Source organism: Protomyctophum parallelum (genome assembly GCF_964188405.1).
Source record: "Protomyctophum parallelum genome assembly, chromosome: 16".
NCBI classification, from domain to species: domain Eukaryota; kingdom Metazoa; phylum Chordata; class Actinopteri; order Myctophiformes; family Myctophidae; genus Protomyctophum; species Protomyctophum parallelum.
This window is the reverse complement of record NC_139711.1, coordinates 48,779,057-48,802,098: the sequence shown is the minus strand read 5'-3', so window position 1 is coordinate 48,802,098 and position 23,042 is coordinate 48,779,057. Positions and strand designations below refer to the sequence as shown.

The 23,042-nt window shown below is 42.2% G+C and overlaps 1 protein-coding gene across 1 annotated transcript in view; it reads right to left on the bottom strand.

Annotated features, from left to right (window-relative positions):
• LOC310873865 (protein NLRC3-like) overlaps window positions 1-22,576 on the bottom strand; it is a gene marked incomplete at its 3' end in the record, with an annotated part of 39,085 nt that extends 16,509 nt beyond the window's left edge. The window contains exons 1-3 of the mRNA XM_083786420.1: window positions 22,448-22,576; window positions 4,711-5,049; window positions 4,292-4,606 (exon numbers count right to left, since the gene is read on the bottom strand). Coding sequence (XP_083642546.1) covers window positions 4,292-4,606; window positions 4,711-5,049; window positions 22,448-22,517 — 724 coding nt within the window. The 5' untranslated portion in view covers window positions 22,518-22,576. The remainder of the gene's footprint in view (window positions 1-4,291; window positions 4,607-4,710; window positions 5,050-22,447) is intronic.
• Window positions 22,577-23,042: the final 466 nt, after the last annotated feature.

Genomic DNA, 23,042 nt, shown 5'->3' with positions numbered 1-23,042 from the left:
TTAGATAGCATTTCTGTTGGCTTAGATAGCATTTGACACAGACTTATAGCATGTTATGTAGACAGCACTATAATTGTATTGTATATAGTCATAGCACGCCATAGTACATATGTATAGCATAGTAGTGAATATGTATAGTTTTATTATGTATAGTGTATGTATAGTTTCATCATATAGATATTCCACTGTTACCTTCTTAGCTTACGCATGTTTCATGATAGATGCTTTTATGTGATGTATTCCCATGCTTTTGTTCTTGCTTAAATGTAAGTCGCTCTGGATTAAGAGCGTCTGCTAAATGCCTAAATTGTAAATTGTAAATTGTAGAACCACTGATATGTAGACTAACTGAATATTCCTAGCCTTGATATGAAATAAAAATGTTGTAACTTGCGTAACCTTATGTAAGGCCTAACAAAAAAAAACTTTGGTTTCCGGTTGCCGACCGACTCTATTAAATATGCGCGACTCAAATTATTTTATTGGCATTTGGTGAAAAAAAAAAAAAAAAGAAAAAGCTCAGAATACGACCGAGTCAACACCAAAAAGGTCTTTGATCATTAAAATTCTCTTTGATGAGACCATCGGGACGCGCAAAGTCAAAATTAAGTTTTCTTTCGTCTAAAATATCACGTGCGCAAATGTTTTGGAATGCGTCATCGCGAGGTGCATGGTAGGCTACTTGAGGTTGTAATTCACGTTCCATTTCCAACATTCTAATGGTTTCCAGCGATTTCCAGGGGTGAGTAAACATCTTTGAATCAAAGTAGCAGCGATCCTCTGAAGTGACGCAGCATGTCCAATACTGTCCTCGTTAACAAAGTGCAACTTTTTCATCATTCACCGTTGGCTAACGTTGTGCAACAGTCCAGAACAGAGCTATACAATATTATGACAACTGTCAACTTGGCTATAATCTACTAGGCTACTGTAGGCATACATTAATCATTGCCTCTCAAACCCACATACCACGCGTAATGTGCGTTGCCTAACCAAAATAACAGACATACAAACTATCAACATGCCGCTCGATTGCGTGTCGACAGCTTGCAGATCTGTTCTTTTGGGCACACACGATGCGCGCTGCGCTGCGATGCGGAAATTAAATTGCTGTAGTCTACAGCACTACGATTTGGAAACCAAATAGCTTTAGCCTACAGTGGACTGTAACATTGCTTGGTCAACTATATTACGTGTATGCAGTGAACATTAACATTAGCGCTTTCATAGTTATATGGAGCATTTACCGTGGTGACGTTGATTTAGGTTATTCACCCAGCTGGGTTCAACGAGACAGCAGTGTGTCTCGTTAAGCCCCGACGCTTCCAAAACGAGCTATTGCGGATTAATCGATGGGCGTATAGAACATTTAAGCATATGGCAAGTTAACTTAAGTTATATACTTTGATGCTGAACACTAAGCAATTAATTTGGTTCGCAAACCAGAGGCCAGACAGCGGTAGCAAGTTCAACAACCACCGTTCTAATCTGTTTGACCAACCACCGTTCTAACACTATTCACTTTTAAGCTGCATACTGTATATCAGTATTTAGAATGGACTTAATTGTTAAAGCTCCTCATTCTGAATTGAGCTCATCTCATACCCTGGGGTAAAATGTTTTATTATTTTCAAATCCTGGTATAATTCATTCACCAGTCAGTATTCTTGGTTTTCCAACTCCTCATGCCATTGGTTGGTTTAAGTTAATTTGTTTGATCCAGGGATAGCCAGTAGCTCTCTGCTTCAAAATACAAGTTCATGTTTCAGCTTTATTACTTGAAGATTTGTATTTATTTTTGGTATGTGAGTGATGCAGCACTTTACTTTGGTTTGGAGTTGAATTAAAACTCTAAAGTATTCAACCAGTGTGTGGACATTCTATTCAAAGTTTTCAAATGTTTAGCTGTAGGCATACAGTGTTATGTGTACTTGAACCATTCATTATTTAAAAGATGGTATTTCAGGCAAATATTGAAGTTATTAAAAAAGAAGCCTATCCATCATTGCCGTAGGAAAAAAAATTAAAATAAATCCTTGCTACCCATCCTTCCCACGAAAAAAATAAAAAATAAAATAAATTCCTTGCTACCCATCCTTCCTACGAAAAATAAAAAAATAAAATAAAATAAATTCCCTACCTACTCAGCCCAAAAATGACAGCCAATCGGAAACCAAAGTTTTTTTTTTTAGGCCTAACTATTCATTAATTCACTGGTAGGCCTATACCAAAATCCATTTGGAAAAAAGGAAAGAAATCACACCTGTGTGAAGTGAGGGACGCTCACTTCGCATTATCTAACGTTTGGATAGTTGGTGTCAAGGTGACGTAATGTTTGCTCAGTAGTTGCTGATGTCTGCTCAGGAGGTTTGAGTGTTTGCTCAGACCAAAAACAATTTGAGGGAACAATTGGTAGTGTTTTTGGTGGCTTGTTTCTAAAGTGTAGGCCCCTAGTTGCTTATTTGCGCTTGTTGTTTCTAAAGTGTAGTTGTTTATTTGGTCTTGTTTATAAAGTGTAGTTGCTTATTTGGGCTTGTTTATAAAGTGTAGTTGCTTATTTGGGCTTGTTTCTAAAGTGTAGTTGTTTATTTGGGCTCGTTTCTAAAGTGTAGTTGTTTATTTGGTCTTGTTTCTAAAGTGTAGTTATTTATTTGGTCTTGTTTCTAAAGTGTAGTTGTTTATTTGGGCTTGTTTCTAAAGTGTAGTGTTTATTTGGTCTTGTTTCTAAAGTGTAGTTGTTTATTTGGTCTTGTTTCTAAAGTGTAGTTGTTTATTTGGTCTTGTTTTTAAAGTGTAGTTGTTTATTTGGTCTTGTTTCTAGTTGTTTATTTGGTCTTGTTTCTAAAGTGTAGTTGTTTATTTGGTCTTGTTTCTAAAGTGTAGTTGTTTATTTGGTCTTGTTTCTAAAGTGTAGTGTTTATTTGGTCTTGTTTCTAAAGTGTAGTTGTTTATTTGGTCTTGTTTCTAAAGTGTAGTGTTTATTTGGTCTTGTTTCTAAAGTGTAGTTGTTTATTTGGTCTTGTTTATAAAGTGTAGTTGTTTATTTGGTCTTGTTTCCAAAGTGTAGTTGTTTATTTGGTCTTGTTTCTAAAGTGTAGTTGCTTAGTTGGTCTTGTTTCTAAAGTGTAGTTGTTTATTTGGTCTTGTTTCTAAAGTGTAGTTGTTTATTTGGTCTTGTTTCTAAAGTGTAGTTGCTTAGTTGGGCTTGTTTCTAAAGTGTAGTTTATTTGGTCTTGTTTCTAAAGTGTAGTTGTTTATTTGGTCTTGTTTCTAAAGTGTAGTTGCTTAGTTGGGCTTGTTTCTAAAGTGTAGTGTTTATTTGGGCTTGTTTCTAAAGTGTAGTGTTTAGTTGGTCGTGTTTCTAAAGTGTAGTTGCTTATTTGGTCTTGTTTCTAAAGTCTAGTTGCTTAGTTGGGCTTGTTTCTAAAGTGTAGTGTTTATTTGGTCTTGTTTCTAAAGTGTAGTTGTTTATTTGGTCTTGTTTCTAAAGTGTAGTTGTTTATTTGGTCTTGTTTCTAAAGTGTAGTTGTTTATTTGGTCTTGTTTCTAAAGTGTAGTTGCTTAGTTGGTCTTGTTTCTAAAGTGTAGTTGCTTAGTTGGTCTTGTTTCTAAAGTGTAGTTGTTTATTTGGTCTTGTTTCTAAAGTGTAGTTGGTTAGTTGGTCTTGTTTCTAAAGTGTAGTTGTTTATTTGGTCTTGTTTCTAAAGTGTAGTGTTTATTTGGTCTTGTTTCTAAAGTGTAGTTGTTTATTTGGTCTCGTTTCTAAAGTGTAGTTGTTTATTTGGTCTTGTTTCTAAAGTGTAGTTGTTTATTTGGTCTTGTTTCTAAAGTGTAGTTGCTTAGTTGGTCTTGTTTCTAAAGTGTAGTTGCTTAGTTGGTCTTGTTTCTAAAGTGTAGTTGTTTATTTGGTCTTGTTTCTAAAGTGTAGTTGCTTAGTTGGTCTTGTTTCTAAAGTGTAGTTGTTTATTTGGTCTTGTTTCTAAAGTGTAGTTGCTTAGTTGGTCTTGTTTCTAAAGTGTAGTTGTTTATTTGGTCTTGTTTCTAAAGTGTAGTTGTTTATTTGGTCTTGTTTCTAAAGTGTAGTTGCTTAGTTGGTCTTGTTTCTCAATGTTGTATAAACCAGTGGTTCTCATTTTCATGCCATAACCCCCCAAAATGAATGTATTTGTCTGCGGACCCCCATCTGAACATATTTCCTGTCAGGGACCCGTATCGCTGCGGTGCGCCAGGGGAGTAGAACAAATCAAAAAGGACAGACAATAACAGATCCATAACGACGAGTCATACTTACTCATCTCCTTAAGCAGGTAAGTCTTGTTGTGAAGTCTTTCGTTGAGCTCCACAGAATACCACCCGATGTCTTCTGCGGTCATGTTGTCGATGACCAGCCGTCCGGTGTCTGGGTCCAGTGTGGAGCGGTGTTTAAACGTCCCGTAGTAATCCAGACCATGAACCAGATACCACTCCGCTACCAAGTCGCCTCCGTGCCTCCACAGGATGCTGGTGACGCCTTCAGGAACAGAGCGGTAGTCTGGGAACAGTTCCACGCGGATGCCTCCGCCTCGTGGTGGAAGGTATTTCACTCGGTCATCTCTTGGCCCTCCAGCTTTAAATTAATACACGTTGGTGTTCTTTAGTGTTTTTGATATTTCAAAGCCCAGAATAACCACTTAAAAAACACTGGTTATCGTTATGAACATTAAATCTTACCAACAAGGAGCTGGATGGTACTGCTGCCCACGTGTGGAACGAGACAGCTGTAGGTCCCGATGTCCAAGAGCCTCACCCCGGTCAGCCTCAGGGAGATGTTACCGTGTTGCAGCTCCTCGTGAAACAGGAACGTCCTCCGTTTGTACAAGAGGTTCACGACGGTGGTAATGGGACGTCCATCTTGGAAAACGTAAACGTTTGGTGGGTTCAGGTCAGCTCTGGTCCAAATCACTGACCGTCTCTCCATGTTGAGCGGAGGGTCAACGAGACACGGAAGGATCGCCTCGCCTCCCAGTCTGGCCTGCACAGGTTGAGAGGACCCGATGACCTGCTGGAGTCCTAAAAACACAACACAGGTTGAGAGGACCCGTTGACCTGGATTCCTAAAAACACAACACAGGTTGAGAGGACCCGTTGACCTGGTGGAGTCCTAAAAACACAACACAGGTTGAGAGGACCCGTTGACCTTTGACCTGGTGTTGTCCTAAAAACACAACACAGGTTGAGAGGACCCGTTGACCTTTGACCTGGTGGAGTCCTAAAAACACAACACAGGTTGAGAGGACCCGTTGACCTTTGACCTGGTGGAGTCCTAAAAACACAATGCTGTCACGTGAGCTAGAGCAGTGGTTCCCAAAGTGGGGTCCGGGGACCCCCTGGGGTCCTTGAGGGAGTTCCAGGGGGTCCCCAGCTAAATGATAGTTTGGAACCAAATGGACCCTTATGGGTCTGTAACTCAGAGAGGTTCTTCAGGGGGTCATAAACACTGCCCAGAGGATCATGGCATGTCCCCTTCCATCTCTGGAGGACCTCTACAAGAGACACTGTAGCAGGAGAGCCAACAGCATCCTCAAGGACCCATCCCACCCAGGTCACCACCTGCTGCAGCTCATGCCCTCAGGGAGGCGCTATAGGGTCATCAAGACAAGGACTAACGGACTGAAGGACAGTTTCTACCCCAGAGCAGTCATAGCTCTAACAGACTGAAGGACAGCTTCTACCCCAGAGCAGTCATAGCTCTAACAGACTGAAGGACAGCTTCTACCCCAGAGCAGTCATAGCTCTAACAGACTGAAGGACAGTTTCTACCCCAGAGCAGTCATAGCTCTAACAGACTGAAGGACAGTTTCTACCCCAGAGCAGTCATAGCTCTAACAGACTGAAGGACAGTTTCTACCCCAGAGCAGTCATAGCTCTAAACACTGACACTTGAACCCTGACACTCGACACTTTATGAACTAGAAGGACTTACTGTGCAATATGCCTTAAATGTTTGTATTTTGTGTTTTATATAGAGAATTATGTCTTTTGTTTTAAATGCACTGAGCTGGATTGCAAATCAATTTCGTTGTCTCGTACAATGACAATAAAGATATTCTGATTCTGATTCTGAGAGTGTACAAATGGAACCAAATGGACCCTTATGGGTCTGTAACTCAGAGAGTGTACAAATGGAACCAAATGGACCCTTATGGGTCTGTGACTCAGAGTGTACAAATGGAACCAAATGGACCCTTATGGGTCTGTAACTCTGAGAGTGTACAAATGGAACCAAATGGACCCTTATGGGTCTGTAACTCTGAGAGTGTACAAATGGAACCAAATGGACCCTTATGGGTCTGTAACTCTGAGAGTGTACAAATGGAACCAAATGGACCCTTATGGGTCTGTAACTCTGAGAGTGTACAAATGGACCCTTATGGGTCTGTAACTCTGAGAGTGTACAAATGGAACCAAATGGACCCTTATGGGTCTGTAACTCTGAGTGTACAAATGGAACCAAATGGACCCTTATGGGTCTGTAACTCTGAGAGTGTACAAATGGACCCTTATGGGTCTGTAACTCTGAGAGTGTACAAATGGACCCAAATGGACCCTTATGGGTCTGTAACTCTGAGAGTGTACAAATGGAACCAAATGGACCCTTATGGGTCTGTAACTCAGAGTGTACAAATGGACCCTAACGGGTCAGTTCAATTAACATTGATTTTACAATATAAATTGGGGGTCCCAGAGATAGAAATGCCATTAAATGGGGGTCCGTAGAGTAGACTAATGCATGTCAAACTGGGGGTCCTTGACATTAAGCCGTGAAAATCTTCTCTTATGGGGGTCCCTGGCATAGCTTTTCAAATGGTGCTCAATGGTGGCCCTATTGTAAACAAGAGTAATGCTTTATGCTATTGAGTTGTACTTGAAATGTAGGCTACTGTAATTATTCTGCAAGCTGTTAATCAATCAATCAAATCAATACACATTCATAAAAATGAGAACTGAAAACGAGAACACATTCAGTATTTAGTAGCGTATCTTAAAGGTATATTCAGTGATTTCACTCAACAAACCTTAGGTTTAGTTTTTGTCTGGGACCTAAGCCTTTCATCCAATCAGGATAGAGAGACAAAAACGAAACCTGAGGTTTTTTGACCCCCAGGGGTTAACTGGGGACAGGGAGGAACTCCTTATATGGTCAGCACACTCTATAGTAGGGAGGATTATCACAACAAAACAAAAAAATAAGTGATATTTGAATTAAGTGAAATCACTGAATATACCTTTAACAGCAGCTTTTCCCACTGCGTGTGAGGGTTTACAGTTTCCCGAAAATAAACAAAAAGCGACTGTATGCACTGGGCCAGGCCGGGATATAGCCCACTTCCCCCGGCCGTGCACACTGACTGCAGCTGAGCCCTGCTACAACTCCCAACATCTACGAATGCTAAATATAAAGATGCTTTACACACCGTCCGACTGTCTGGCCTACGGGGTGCTTGTGCACTGTGTTAGTCTGTAGTTTTCAATAAATAAGTGGTTTATAATGTCAGAGAGGCATACGGGGTGCTTGTGCACTGTGTTAGTCTGTAGTTTTCAATAAATAAGTGGTTTATAATGTCAGAGAGGCATACGGGGTGCTTGTGCACTGTGTTAGTCCGTAGTTTTCAATAAATAAGTGGTTTATAATGTCAGAGAGGCATACGGGGTGCTTGTGCAATGTGTTAGTCCGTAGTTTTCAATACATTCGTGGTTTATAATGTCAGCGAGGCATACGGGGTGCTTGTGCAATGTGTTAGTCCGTAGTTTTCAATAAAGAAGTGGTTTATAATGTCAGAGAGGCATACGGGGTGCTTGTGCACTGTGTTAGTCCGTAGTTTTCAATAAAGAAGTGGTTTATAATGTCAGAGAGGCATACGGGGTGCTTGTGCAATGTGTTAGTCCTTAGTTTTCAATACATTCGTGGTTTATAATGTCAGCGAGGCATACGGGGTGCTTGTGCAATGTGTTAGTCCGTAGTTTTCAATACATTCGAGGTTTATAATGTCAGCGAGGCATACGGGGTGCTTGTGCACTGTGTTAGTCCGTAGTTTTCAATACATTCGTGGTTTATAATGTCAGCGAGGCATACGGGGTGTTTGTGCAATGTGTTAGTCCGTAGTTTTCAATACATTCGTGGTTTATAATGTCAGCGAGGCATACGGGGTGTTTGTGCAATGTGTTAGTCCGTAGTTTTCAATACATTCGTGGTTTATAATGTCAGCGAGGCATACGGGGTGCTTGTGCACTGTGTTAGTCCGTAGTTTTCAATAAATTCGTGGTTTATAATGTCAAAGGACACCTACGGACGGCTGCAATTCGAAACTGGCCCCCGTAAAATCTGAATCCCCCCCCCCACCACACCCCACCCCTTTTCTCCTCACTCACTGTATATGTTTCTTTTCCATTTTTACCTCCTTTATGATGAATTCCTGTTCTGTTCTTTAACTATATAGAAGTGTCTATTTGTACGTCTCTAAATGTTTTGATGAATTGAACATGGTGGACCCTGTTGTAAACAAGTGTACCGGTGTTGCGGTTTAACTTGTGCCTGGTTTCTCTGGTTCCCTGGGCTGGCTTTGCGCGTGCATGAGCCGTCTTTCAGTTTCACAGATGCTGTCTCATGAAGGGGGCGGAGCTATCTTCTATTCTTTTCAATAAAGATCATTAAATATTCATCCGATTGTTTGTGGAATCTCACTTGTATGAAACAGTGACAACATGCACTTATAAAACACAGTTAGAATGATGAAAATAAAAAATAAATGAAAATATCTGTGTGGGAAGTGGGATTCGAACAGTCTTTGCAATGAACCAAAATAACCTTGGAAGCTGTGCGCAACCCATCACGCTATGACGCGCTGACAACTGCTGTAGGAAACGTTCTATTTGATCCTATGTGTGTCTGTCCAGGCGTGAACTTGGTAACAGTATAGTATATATATATACAGTATATATGTGACTCTGGTTTTTTAACAAATATAAGCACTCCGTTGAACTGATCAATGAATAGCTGTAGAAACAAGTCAATGATGTTGGTATAGTCACACCATGAGCAGTGGATAAACGCGCAGTCTTGCCGTTTTCTCTGCGTTTGCGTTTGTTTGTGAACATGAACATGACGGCGCATATTATATCACAGTCACAAGTTGACATGTTGCACTGCCTGCTAGACAACAGCAGGTGGTGCTGTTTTATGCTCTGCACAGTGTACTCAGTTATTTGCTCGAGATTTACAAATGAAAAGATTAATACGCTATTCTGCATTTGTCAGTCTCCACAGAAGAGTTTGTGTTTCATGATGTGACTATACCAACATCATTGACTTGTTTCTACAGCTATTCATTGATCAGTTCAACGGAGTGGTTATATTTGTTAAAAAACCAGAGTCACATATATACTGTATATATATATATACTATACTGTTACCAAGTTCACGCCTGGACAGACACACATAGGATCAAATAGATCGTTTCCTACAGCAGTTGTCAGCGCGTCATAGTGTGATGGGCAGCGCACAGCTCCCCATGTTATTTTGGTTCATTGCAAAGACTGTTCGAATCCCACTGTTACAGTTTGACTAGTTACCTGGTTTGTCTGGTTCCCTGGGCTGGATTTGCGCGTGCATGAGCCGTCTTTCACAGCTGTCTCATGAAGGGGGCGGAGCTATCTTCTATCTTCTCGGAGCGGAGCTATCTTCTATCTTCTCATTAAATATCCATCCGATTGTTTGTGGAATCTCACTTGTATGAAACAGTGACAACATGCACTTATAAAACACAGTTAGAATGATGAAAATAAAAAATAAATGAAAATATCTGTGGGAAGTGGGATTCGAACAGTCTTTGGAGTGAACCAAAATAACCTTGGAAGCTGTGCTCAACCCACTACACTATGATGCGCTGACAACTGCTGTAGGAAACGATCTATTTGATCCTATGTGTGTCTGTCCAGGCGTGAACTTGGTAACAGTATAGTCACAGCATGTCATTTCATCTTGTGACTCTGGTTTTTTAACAAATATAAGCACTCCGTTGAACTGATCAATGAATAGCTGTAGAAACAAGTCAATGATGTTGCTATAGTCACACCATGAAACACAAAGGGCCGATTCATACTCCTATTTTAGAGCCGAATAAAAGTCTGTTTAATAGGCTCTGTTAAGCCTACAATGTGACGTCATTTGAGGTTCGGGTGGCGGGCCTGTCCTAAAGTCGGCTCCTCGGTGCTACTGAAAATTTCTGACGAGGCGAAATCATTTTCGGCAATACAGCGCTGAAACAGCGGTAAAATAGGAGTATGAATCGGCCCTTTGTGTTTCATGATGTGACTATAGCAACATCATTGACTTGTTTCTACAGCTATTCATTGATCAGTTCAACGGAGTGCTTATATTTGTTAAAAAACCAGAGTCACAAGATGAAATGACATGCTGTGACTATACTGTTCCCAAGTTCACGCCTGGACAGACACACATAGGATCAAATAGATCGTTTCCTCCTACAGCAGTTGTCAGCGCATCATAGTGTAGTGGGTTGAGCACAGCTTCCAAGGTTATTTTGGTTCACTCCAAAGACTGTTCGAATCCCACTTCCCACAGATATTTTCATTTATTTTTTATTTTCATCATTCTAACTGTGTTTTATAAGTGCATGTTGTCACTGTTTCATACAAGTGAGATTCCACAAACAATCGGATGGATATTTAATGAGAAGATAGAAGATAGCTCCGCTCCGAGAAGATAGAAGATAGCTCCGCCCCCTTCATGCGACAGCTGTGAAAGACGTACGGCTCATGCACGCGCAAAGCCAGCCCAGGGAACCAGACAAACCAGGCACAAGTTAAACTGCAACACCGGATGCGCTCCCTATATAGCTCCTTCACGGCTCCGTCTAATGAGCAAATTTAAGACTTCCGCTCTGAGAGCTAGCAGATTTAAGACATCCGGTTGCCTTCAGAATAAAATAATATTTTAATTCGTTAATTAAATAACTATTACGTTACATTATTAGTGTAAAAGTGTGTTCTTTTCGTTAAGAATCACCCAACAAGGATTGTAGTTTAGCCCAGCCGGGCAATAGTTTATTATAAAGTCCCGTGCTAAGAGTAGTAATAAACAACCTGTCAGCTCAGTCTAGTGCAACCAACAACAGGTACCGTGCGAGAGGTGCAACCAACAACAGGCACCGTGCGGAACCGTGCGTCACGCACTTGTATAAGCAAGGTTCCTATCCAAACAATAAAGGTTCCTATTTCATCAAGAAATAATACACCTATTATAACAATTAGTATTATTATTACATTACAGTTATTGTAAAGACACACATTATGTTTCTGTGTAAAAATAAGTAATTAAATTACTAATAAGTAATTAAATAATAATAAAAGTTATCTAAATGGATAAATGCTATTCACTGGAGTGCATGGACTTTATAAAGTGGACACTGGACAAAAGAGGCCTCCGTGAGGCAACTATCTGGACATACCCACACGTTCGGGGAGATGTCCTCTACCACACTCCACTCTCCGCTAAGCGGGAGAGGTGTAAAATTCACAGCAGCAGACCGTCTACTGTGGTCAATGCTGAAAAAAGTACCGTTTCCGGACCCAGAATGGACACTGGACAAAGAGGCCTCCGCGAGGCAACTATCTGGACATACCCACACGTTCGGGGAGATGTCCTCTACCACACCACACTCTCCGCTAAGCGGGAGAGGTGTAAAATTCACAGCAGCAGACCGTCTACTGTGGTCAATGCTGAAAAAAGTACCGTTTCCGGACCCAGAATGGACACTGGACAAAGAGGCCTCCGCGAGGCAACTATCTGGACATACCCACACGTTCGGGGAGATGTCCTCTACCACACCACACTCTCCGCTAAGCGGGAGAGGTGTAAAATTCACAGCAGCAGACCTTTTACTGTGGTCAAGGCTGACAAAAAGTACCGTTTCCGGACCCAGAATGGACACTGGACAAAAGACGGCTCCGCGAGGCAACTATCTGGACATACCCGCACGTTCGGGGAGATGTCCTCTACCACACTCCACTCTCCGCTAAGCGGGAGAGGTGTAAAATTCACAGCAGCAGACCTTTTACTGTGGTCAAGGCTGACAAAAAGTACCGTTTCCGGACCCAGAATGGACACTGGACAAAGAGGCCTCCGCGAGGCAACTATCGGGCCTCTGCCACACCGGCGGCGGCGGCACCAGCCCCAACCATCGCTGCACTGCACCAGAGGCAGAGATGGAAGAAGAAGTCGAAGAAGCCGCTCTCTGAAAAGCTAAGTACTGCTGGGTTGATGGATTTGGTTCAGGTGGAAGAGAGGAAGGTTGTAACAGGCAGAGAGAGACAGGTGCACAGAGACAGGCAGGTGGAAGAGAGGAAGGTTGTAACAGGCAGAGAGAGACAGGTGCACAGGGACAGGCAGGTGGAAGAGAGGAAGGTTGTAACAGGCAGAGAGAGACAGGTGCACAGAGACAGGCAGGTGGAAGAGAGGAAGGTTGTAACAGGCAGAGAGAGACAGGGGGAGATATTCAGAGACAGGCAGGGAGAGAGAGGCAAAACAGTTGGAGTTGGGGTTAGTGGTATAGCTGCATATAAATTATGTGGTGGCAGCAAAGACTTGGATTATCTCCACATTGCTACAGCAATACATGCAGTGCAAAAACTACATAACGAATTAAATAGCAGCTTCTGGAAAGACGTTGCAGAAAAACTTGGTTGGCCAATTAGTACACAAAACAGAGTGAGGTCTTCTGTTAGAAAGCTCCAAACTATTTGGCAGCAAAATAGAGGTGGTGTGAAAGGCCTTCATAATCTGTTAGATGAAGGACACCAAGACACTCTTGTACAAACACACAATGTAACTGCTCATGTTGCAAGTGCTTGTTCAGTTGATATTGGTAACAGCCTACACATAGAGGATGTGGATGGAATTAGTGAATGTCCAGTTATTGGCGATGCCTTGACCACAGATAAGAAACAGAGTGATGATGAAGCTGACAAGATTGCTTTAGAGATTCTACAAGTTAACACATCTGCTACACCCATGAAAATGCGTGTGAACAGGGTGAAAAGGGGTGCCAAACATCCACTAGATGCTAATGAGTGGGTCATGCCAAGTAAAAGGGCTGTCTATTGCATTTGCAAAGCCCCAAATGACCGAAATAAAGCTATGATTGCATGTGACCTCTGTGGAGCCTGGTTCCATATGGACTGTCTTGGAGTTTCACCTAGTCGAGACTTTGACAAACTCAATTATGCATGTTTATCCACCACTTGCAATCATGAACCATTGACACAGGGGATTTTATATACTGAAAAGAATAGCAGTGTTCATGTGCAGCCTATAAAGCCAGTTGTTGTTGTTGTGCACCATGGAGAGGAGGAAGACAGCGCTAGTGTAGATGAATCACATTTAAATCAAACTAGCAGTGTTCATGAGCAGCCTATAAAGCCAGTTGTTGTGCACGATGGAGATGAGGAAGACAGCGTAGATGAATCACTTGCTACTGTAGAAATAGATCACTCATATGCATTTCATGAGAGCACTGTACATAATCAGTCTGTACAGACTCAGAGTCTAGATGGTGTAGAAATAGATCACTCGTATGCATTTAATGAGAGCACTGTACATAATCAGTCTGTACAGACTCTGAGTCTAGATGATGGTACTGTTCAGAGTGTCATGGGACTATCTAGTGCTACATCAGGACCCTTCAAACACAGTGCCATTGAACCTACTACCTTTACTTTGAAGTCTTCAGAATGGGACACTGTAAACTCCTTAAGAGTCAAAGGAAATAAACATTTTAAGACGTATGAATGGCAAGAGCTGTTTGCCAGCAAAGTCAAGGAATCTAATCCATACTGTATAATCAGTTTTGTTAATCACCACTTTTCTACCGCTGTCGTTAGAAAATCAGGCAAGCCATGTCTGACAATCAATGGCGCCTGCCGGCATACTTCATGTGAGATGACCTTTAAAATTCATCTCCATTCATTCGAAGACGGCATATTTCATATAGCTTACACTGGCAACATATATCACACAAAGGACAAATTGAGAGGTAGATACATTAGAAGCACAGAGCGTGCAAACTTGGGTAGATCAATGATGAACCGATTTGCACATAATGCCTACATTGAGGCAGTGAACATTGCAGACCCAAGGTCTTTAATAGCTGGAAATCGTAGCGGAGTTGGCAAAGACACTTCTTTGTACAGGCAGGTCAAATATGAACAGCGGAAAAAAGGATGGAAGGATAACAGTGAGATCAAAGCTTTGATGGACCTTAAAAAAGAATGGGAGGATAAAGACACAGACAGTGTTGTTGTAAAAGGATTCATTCAAGTTATTAAAGTTAGTCCCCTTAAGGTTATATGTTTTAGTGAAGCAGGAGTGAAACTGTGGCACAATGCGACAGCACAATGTGCGGCATCATGGGATGCCACAGGGGGGATCATTAAGACTAAACTAACAGAGAAAAGGATTTTGTATTATGAAATTATAGTAAGTTCATTTAATTCATCAACTCCTGTTGCATTCATGATCTCTGAAGAACATACTCAATCAGCTATAGAGGAACTACTCACACAATTGAGATGCAAAGAGAAGGAGATATTTGGTACAAACACAACACCGATTCAGATTAATAGTGACAGGTCCATAGTGCTTTTAAAAGCCAGTATGCATATCTTCAATCAAGATAGCATGAGTATGTACTTGTTACGCTGCTGGAGAATAGTGGTAGGAAAGGCAGATAACAAAGATTTAGATTTCTGTACCATAAGGGCATGTAAGAGTCATTTGATGAAACAGGCAAGTCACATTTGCAAACAACAGTACATACACAGAGATAAGAGGTATACTTTGGCTATGTACATCTTCAGCACTTTAGTTAATGCCAAAACACTACAACAAACAAGTACAATAGTACAAGCTGCTTGTATTGTACTTGGTAGTAAAAGGAACTCCAGCGTGGTGCAAGCCAGTCTTGACACCATCATGTCTGAGACACAGAATCTAGCGCCACAGAAAGAAAATGTTGATAAAAAGCATGATCAACAAGACACTGTGATTGATCATGACTTCTTTGGTGATTTTGAGGATGTCAGTGAAAGTACATCTCCTTTCAAAGAACATTTTGACACAGTAAGGACTGAAGCCAATAAAGCAATGAAAACCACCAATGACACAGGTGAAAATACCTACCATGGGGAACTGATTTTAAACAAGCTGTTCAAGATGCTCCCAACTATTCCAATATGGTCAGATCTCCTCTCAGGTGATTTGCAGAGATTCTCTGGAGCCTATGCTACACAAATAAACCTGTGTAAGAAAAGCACAGCTATTTCTGAGGCCACATTCAAAAACACAAAAGTGTTGCTTTTACGAAATGAGAAACACAGACTTGACGAATGTGTACAGCACATGCGCTTATTTTACAACCAGTCAGCCATAGATTTCTGTGACAAAGCAGCATACAGAACAACACAGGTAGAGTGCGTAAACCCAGCACCTGTAGAAAATTGGAACAAAAAACGAAAATTGCCAAAACATCTTAGGGGCTCTTATCAACACCGGCCATCCCCACATTCAAAGATGTTCTTACAAAATCAAAGCTCAGCAAGTGTGCCAGACAAAACAAAGCCACAAATCAGATGCACAGAGACAGGATTTTGCAATAGCATATGCAGGTTTGCGAATAATGAAAATAATTGTTGGCTAAATGCAACTCTACAATCTATACTGCATCTACAAGTAGTACAAGATAAATTGAAACCATTGACACCTACTTTGATGGTTCAGTATATGCCGGGGAATTTAGCAGCTCTCATTCAAGCGTTTTTTCAAAATCCAGGTCACACATTTGATTGCAAAACAATCCGTGGTGTCACTCAAGAACTAGTGAATAGCATCCCAGACTTGGCCTTAGGAATGCACAATGACCCATTAGATTTTATACACAAACTAGTAGTTTGGTTGAGTATGTGTGGTGTCCACACAGTTGTTCAAGCAAAACATACAGACATCTGTACATTCTGTGCCTGGACAGTTGAAAGCAATTCTTCTATTACTAATATTTTTGCATTACCGCTGCCACAGAAAAGAAAGTCCCTCAATTCTCTTTTCGAACACTCAATCATGGAAGGTGTAAGTCCAGACAAGTGTACAGCATGTGGTTGTGATATGAAGCGACAAATATGTTGGAATGACTCTCCTGATTTCATTACTCTTTCTCTGTCGCGTGTTACTGATTGTGGGTCGGTGAGCCGCAGGCATGTAGAACCATCTGGTGTAATCGAAATTCCTATTTGTGACGGCGGTAAAATTAAGTATAAGTTGGCCTCAATCATTTGTCATATAGGCTCTATGGCCAAAACTGGACACTTTTGGGCAGACTTGCTTTATGACAATGTTGTAATTAAAGCAAATGACACAATGATAGAAATATTACCAGCAGCAAATGCTGTGCGAGAGTCAAAAGTAAATGGGTGCTTATATTTCTATGTGAAATGTGGTGATGCTGGCATCACAATAGACAAGGATAATAATAGAACAATAACGGAGGACAATTTGGAAAAAGATGATGATGATGTGGTTTTATGCAATGAAAGTCTAAATGACAATATGTGTGAAGCTATACCATTACCAATTCTAACATTTCTACAACAGACATCTGCTTTCAAAAAATGTCACACACGGCTTGAAGAAGCAGCAGCGCAGGACTCAACATTTAGACGGAAACTTGAGAAATTCAATCTAGCCAACACATCAGTGTCATTAGTGTCTCAGAAATTTTCTAGGACAGACGTATACACCATATTAAACAGCTTTGTAGAATACACACTTCGGTCTCCTTTCCTTGGAGATGACCTGCTTTGCCTGAAAAGTCTTAGTCTGTATAGTTGTACTCAATGTGGTGACAAGGCCTTACCATCTACAAAGAACATGTCACAATTTATAGTGCAGCCACTGGACGTGTCACAAAAAGGCATCTTAGACACAATTGCACAAATATTACCTGCTCAATCTGAACAATGTGAAACATGTCAGCAGGAAAAGAGCTTATCAACATATGAAGTAATTAACAGCCCACAGACCTTACTTCTCCTGTTAAGAGCTGGCACAAAAATTCAAAACACGTTAAATTTATCCTGTCTGTACAACCAAAATGAGTATGCTTTGACCAGTATGTGTGTATTTTACGACAGGTATGTGTCATTGTACATCCGTAAAGATCATAAATGGCATATCTGGACAAATGAATCGAATGACACAGCAGGCTATACCTTTGAGCTGATGCAGAGAATCCGCTCAACAGCACAAAAAGACATTAGGCACAAGTAGTTTCTATGTCGTGTCATACGAGAAAAGAAACAGTCAAGAAATAATCAAGTTTCGTCAGGACAAACAAATGCATAAATGCACAGACAGATGCAATCACCGCACACAAGTGACACCCATTCCAAAACTAGAGGTAACTCCTTCACCTGACTTAGCTTGCGTAGAGAAAGCTAACGGGTGGCTGTGTGATAAGACAATCGATCAGTACCATCAGCTCTTGCTATCTGTTGTTGTTGACAAAAGGGCATATATTTGTCCCAGCATTTTTGTAAGCCAACAGTTAATGAGTCTTTATTGTGGTGACATCAGCATACTACCAGATGTACCAAGAACATCACAGAATTGGTGGAGCTATGAGTTGGTAATATTGCCAGTCAACCTCCAAAAGACTCATTGGGGAGCAATTGTCGTAGATTTCTCTAAAAAGACAGTGGAGGGTGATAGCATAATCTTAGATGTTGTTCTAATGGATTCAGTCCATAGCTATGAACAAGACCTGGTTAATGTATTTGGTCCACTGCAAAAATACTTAGCCTTACAGTACTTTGCAATTCATGGTAGAGGTATGGCTATCACATTTAGATATGAGTGTTATGACAGTTGCCCTCATTTCATAACACAAACTGATACCAGTAGCTGTGGTCTCTACACTTGTTTGTTTTCCAAAGCTGTTCTGTTTGACGTGAGTCTCAACACTTACCAAACAGAGACTGAAAAGCGAGATTGTGTATTGTATGAGCTGACAGGAAAAAATGTATTGCTCTGAGTACATAGTTTAAGTACTGCACTGCACTAAAAGGCTCTGTTTTATCTGTCTTATATGTTGTAGGAGAACTTCGCCGCCAATGGAGGATGCGAGGGACGCCAAATGACACGTCCCCACGTGATTTAATCCAATAGTGCTTACTGTGATCATCTAAAAACAAACGTTTGAAATGTTTGGACTGAGCTGGTTTTGCTTTAAAAGTACATCTAACTTTTGATCAATTTATGTGTGTGTGTGTGTGTGTGTGTGTGTGTGTGTGTGTGTACAATGTTTGCACTTTATGTTTGCAGTGATGCTTTGCACTATAGGCTACCTTTTTATACATTTGAGTGATGTGTGCACTTAGGTACATTGCATGTTGTACCATATATACATTTGAGTGATGTTTGCATTGAGGTACATTGCATGTTGTACCTAAGCTTTTGAGTAACGTTTGCACTTAATTGGTACATTGCACGTCTTACCTTTTTATACATTTGAGTAATGTATGCACTTATAGGTACGTTGCACTTATAGTACCATTTTGTACTTTTGAGTGATGTTTGCACTGATTGACTTTGTAGTTTTTGCATGTTTTGCATGTGTTTGAATAATGTTTGCTGTATTAACACAGATGCGCACACACATGCAGTAAATTGATCAAATCTGTAACTACTAACTATTAAAGTAGCTTCTCAGTCCACATTAAGACAAATTGTGATGTTTAAAAACAAATATTGTAGGGATTTGGAAACTTTTAAATGAGCATTTTATTTCTGATTGTGATGATCATTATTGATATGATTTCTTCTTCTTCTGTGTAACAGTGAATGAGAAATGATTAATGATTAATTAAAAGGTATTTTTTTTCTAACTTTCAAAGCCTTGTCTGTATTCTTTTATTCTTTCATAAATGTAATGCTATGGAGAGGGCCACTATATATATATAACGATCGTTGTCACCTCATCTATACCTGGGCACCGCCCAGCCAGAAAGTGGGTTTGGAGGAATGTACTATAAACACAGCACTGTAAAAATAAACTATTACTGTTAATGGCCCATCTACATAGTGAATGACATTACCATTGTCATTGATGCAGACATTAGTGTTCAAACACCAGTAATTACCAAAATAATTAGTATTACTTTGCAATGCATGTTATAGGCCAGTGATTTCATGTCAATGCCAATTTTGAGCATTGACCTCAGTAGAAGGGCTGCTGCTGTGAATTTTACACCTCTCCCGCTTAGCGGAGAGTGGAGTGTGGTAGAGAACATCTCCCCGAACGTGCGGGTATGTCCAGATAGTTGCCTCGCGGAGGCCTCTTTGTCCAGTGTCCATTCTGGGTCCGGAAACGGTACTTTTTGTCAGCCTTGACCACAGTAAAAGGTCTGCTGCTGTGAATTTTACACCTCTCCCGCTTAGCGGAGAGTGGAGTGTGGTAGAGGACATCTCCCCGAACGTGCGGGTATGTCCAGATAGTTGCCTCGCGGAGCCGTCTTTTGTCCAGTGTCCATTCTGGGTCCGGAAACGGTACTTTTTGTCAGCCTTGACCACAGTAAAAGGTCTGCTGCTGTGAATTTTACACCTCTCCCGCTTAGCGGAGAGTGGGGTGTGGTAGAGGACATCTCCCCGAACGTGTGGGTATGTCCAGATAGTTGCCTCGCGGAGGCCTCTTTGTCCAGTGTCCATTCTGGGTCCGGAAACGGTACTTTTTGTCAGCCTTGACCACAGTAGAAGGGCTGCTGCTGTGAATTTTACACCTCTCCCGCTTAGCGGAGAGTGGAGTGTGGTAGAGAACATCTCCCCGAACGTGCGGGTATGTCCAGATAGTTGCCTCGCGGAGGCCTCTTTGTCCAGTGTCCATTCTGGGTCCGGAAACGGTACTTTTTGTCAGCCTTGACCACAGTAAAAGGTCTGCTGCTGTGAATTTTACACCTCTCCCGCTTAGCGGAGAGTGGAGTGTGGTAGAGGACATCTCCCCGAACGTGCGGGTATGTCCAGATAGTTGCCTCGCGGAGCCGTCTTTTGTCCAGTGTCCATTCTGGGTCCGGAAACGGTACTTTTTGTCAGCCTTGACCACAGTAAAAGGTCTGCTGCTGTGAATTTTACACCTCTCCCGCTTAGCGGAGAGTGGAGTGTGGTAGAGGACATCTCCCCGAACGTGCGGGTATGTCCAGATAGTTGCCTCGCGGAGCCGTCTTTTGTCCAGTGTCCATTCTGGGTCCGGAAACGGTACTTTTTGTCAGCCTTGACCACAGTAAAAGGTCTGCTGCTGTGAATTTTACACCTCTCCCGCTTAGCGGAGAGTGGAGTGTGGTAGAGAACATCTCCCCGAACGTGCGGGTATGTCCAGATAGTTGCCTCGCGGAGGCCTCTTTGTCCAGTGTCCATTCTGGGTCCGGAAACGGTACTTTTTGTCAGCCTTGACCACAGTAAAAGGTCTGCTGCTGTGAATTTTACACCTCTCCCGCTTAGCGGAGAGTGGAGTGTGGTAGAGGACATCTCCCCGAACGTGCGGGTATGTCCAGATAGTTGCCTCGCGGAGCCGTCTTTTGTCCAGTGTCCATTCTGGGTCCGGAAACGGTACTTTTTGTCAGCCTTGACCACAGTAAAAGGTCTGCTGCTGTGAATTTTACACCTCTCCCGCTTAGCGGAGAGTGGGGTGTGGTAGAGGACATCTCCCCGAACGTGTGGGTATGTCCAGATAGTTGCCTCGCGGAGGCCTCTTTGTCCAGTGTCCATTCTGGGTCCGGAAACGGTACTTTTTGTCAGCCTTGACCACAGTAGAAGGGCTGCTGCTGTGAATTTTACACCTCTCCCGCTTAGCGGAGAGTGTGGTGTGGTAGAGGACATCTCCCCGAACGCGTGGGTATGTCCAGATAGTTGCCTCGCGGAGCCGTCTTTTGTCCAGTGTCCATTCTGGGTCCGGAAACGGTACTTTTTGTCAGCCTTGACCACAGTAAAAGGTCTGCTGCTGTGAATTTTACACCTCTCCCGCTTAGCGGAGAGTGGAGTGTGGTAGAGAACATCTCCCCGAACGTGCGGGTATGTCCAGATAGTTGCCTCGCGGAGGCCTCTTTGTCCAGTGTCCATTCTGGGTCCGGAAACGGTACTTTTTGTCAGCCTTGACCACAGTAAAAGGTCTGCTGCTGTGAATTTTACACCTCTCCCGCTTAGCGGAGAGTGGGGTGTGGTAGAGGACATCTCCCCGAACGTGTGGGTATGTCCAGATAGTTGCCTCGCGGAGGCCTCTTTGTCCAGTGTCCATTCTGGGTCCGGAAACGGTACTTTTTGTCAGCCTTGACCACAGTAAAAGGTCTGCTGCTGTGAATTTTACACCTCTCCCGCTTAGCGGAGAGTGGAGTGTGGTAGAGAACATCTCCCCGAACGTGCGGGTATGTCCAGATAGTTGCCTCGCGGAGGCCTCTTTGTCCAGTGTCCATTCTGGGTCCGGAAACGGTACTTTTTGTCAGCCTTGACCACAGTAAAAGGTCTGCTGCTGTGAATTTTACACCTCTCCCGCTTAGCGGAGAGTGTGGTGTGGTAGAGGACATCTCCCCGAACGTGTGGGTATGTCCAGATAGTTGCCTCGCGGAGGCCTCTTTGTCCAGTGTCCATTCTGGGTCCGGAAACGGTACTTTTTGTCAGCATTGACCACAGTAGAAGGGCTGCTGCTGTGAATTTTACACCTCTCCCGCTTAGCGGAGAGTGGGGTGTGGTAGAGGACATCTCCCCGAACGCGTGGGTATGTCCAGATAGTTGCCTCGCGGAGCCGTCTTTTGTCCAGTGTCCACTTTATAAAGTCCATGCACTCCAGTGAATAGCATTTATCCATTTAGATAACTTTATTATTATTATTATAATGATTTAATTACTTATTTTTACACAGAAACATAATGTGTGTCTTATAGCATCATATAGCATCATTTAAATGCTTAATTTGTAGTTTTAATGTGCAAATTAAACTTTTTTTCAATACTCTAGAGGGTACTCTTATTTTGAAGAGATCGTCCACCGGAAGCCTTAAATCTGTTCATTAGATCTGTTCACTAGACGCTGCCCTCCTTCACTAGTTGTCGAGGAAGTTCCCAGAAATCGGCCACAGACTGCATTTCTTTATTGAAAACTACGGACTAATAATAGTTCTATATTCCTACAAGCAAAACAAAAATCCATCAACTACATCTTCGATAAAAAACAAAAACAAAAACAAAATAAATCTAAATCTTAGGCTACCGTTAGCGATAGTAGCACAAGCCCAGGTCAGAACTACAACAACGCAGTGAGTCGAGTGTAAATACAGTTGTATACAGTATCGTTTAATACCTCTCACAGGTGATGTGTAGTAACCGCTGGGTCTGATCCCCAGCATCATCACCAACATGTAGAAATACATCCTGATCGTCCAACAGCAACAACCCGTCTCTAGTGGGACCGAGAGAGAGACAGACGCCATCGTGACACTCCCAGAACCAAGGAGGAAGAATGTCCACTGTCTTCTTCTGTTGGGATTTCCGGCAGTGTAGATAGACGCTTTCGCGTATTACTGCCCTCCGCCGTTCAAAACCGCTCTCAAAGGGCACCTACGGACGGCTGCAATTCGAAACTGGCCTCTGTAAAATCTGAATCCCCCCTGTGCTTAAAATGTACTGTAATTCTACAAACTGTTAATAAATATTTCAATCAATCAATCAATGGTGATACTCCGCTCTGTGCTCTATATCCTCTTATAGAGGTCTGTATTGTGGAGGAAGGCTCTAGGACGCTCCTCTCCACAGCGTGTTGCTCCTTTCCCCGGCTGAACAGGGTCTTGTACTCCACAGTGCAGGGTATCCCGATATTGGCTAGTTCCTCACATAGCTGGACTCTCCTTCTGCCCTGTAATCTCTCACACTATTATCATCATCATTATCATTACCAT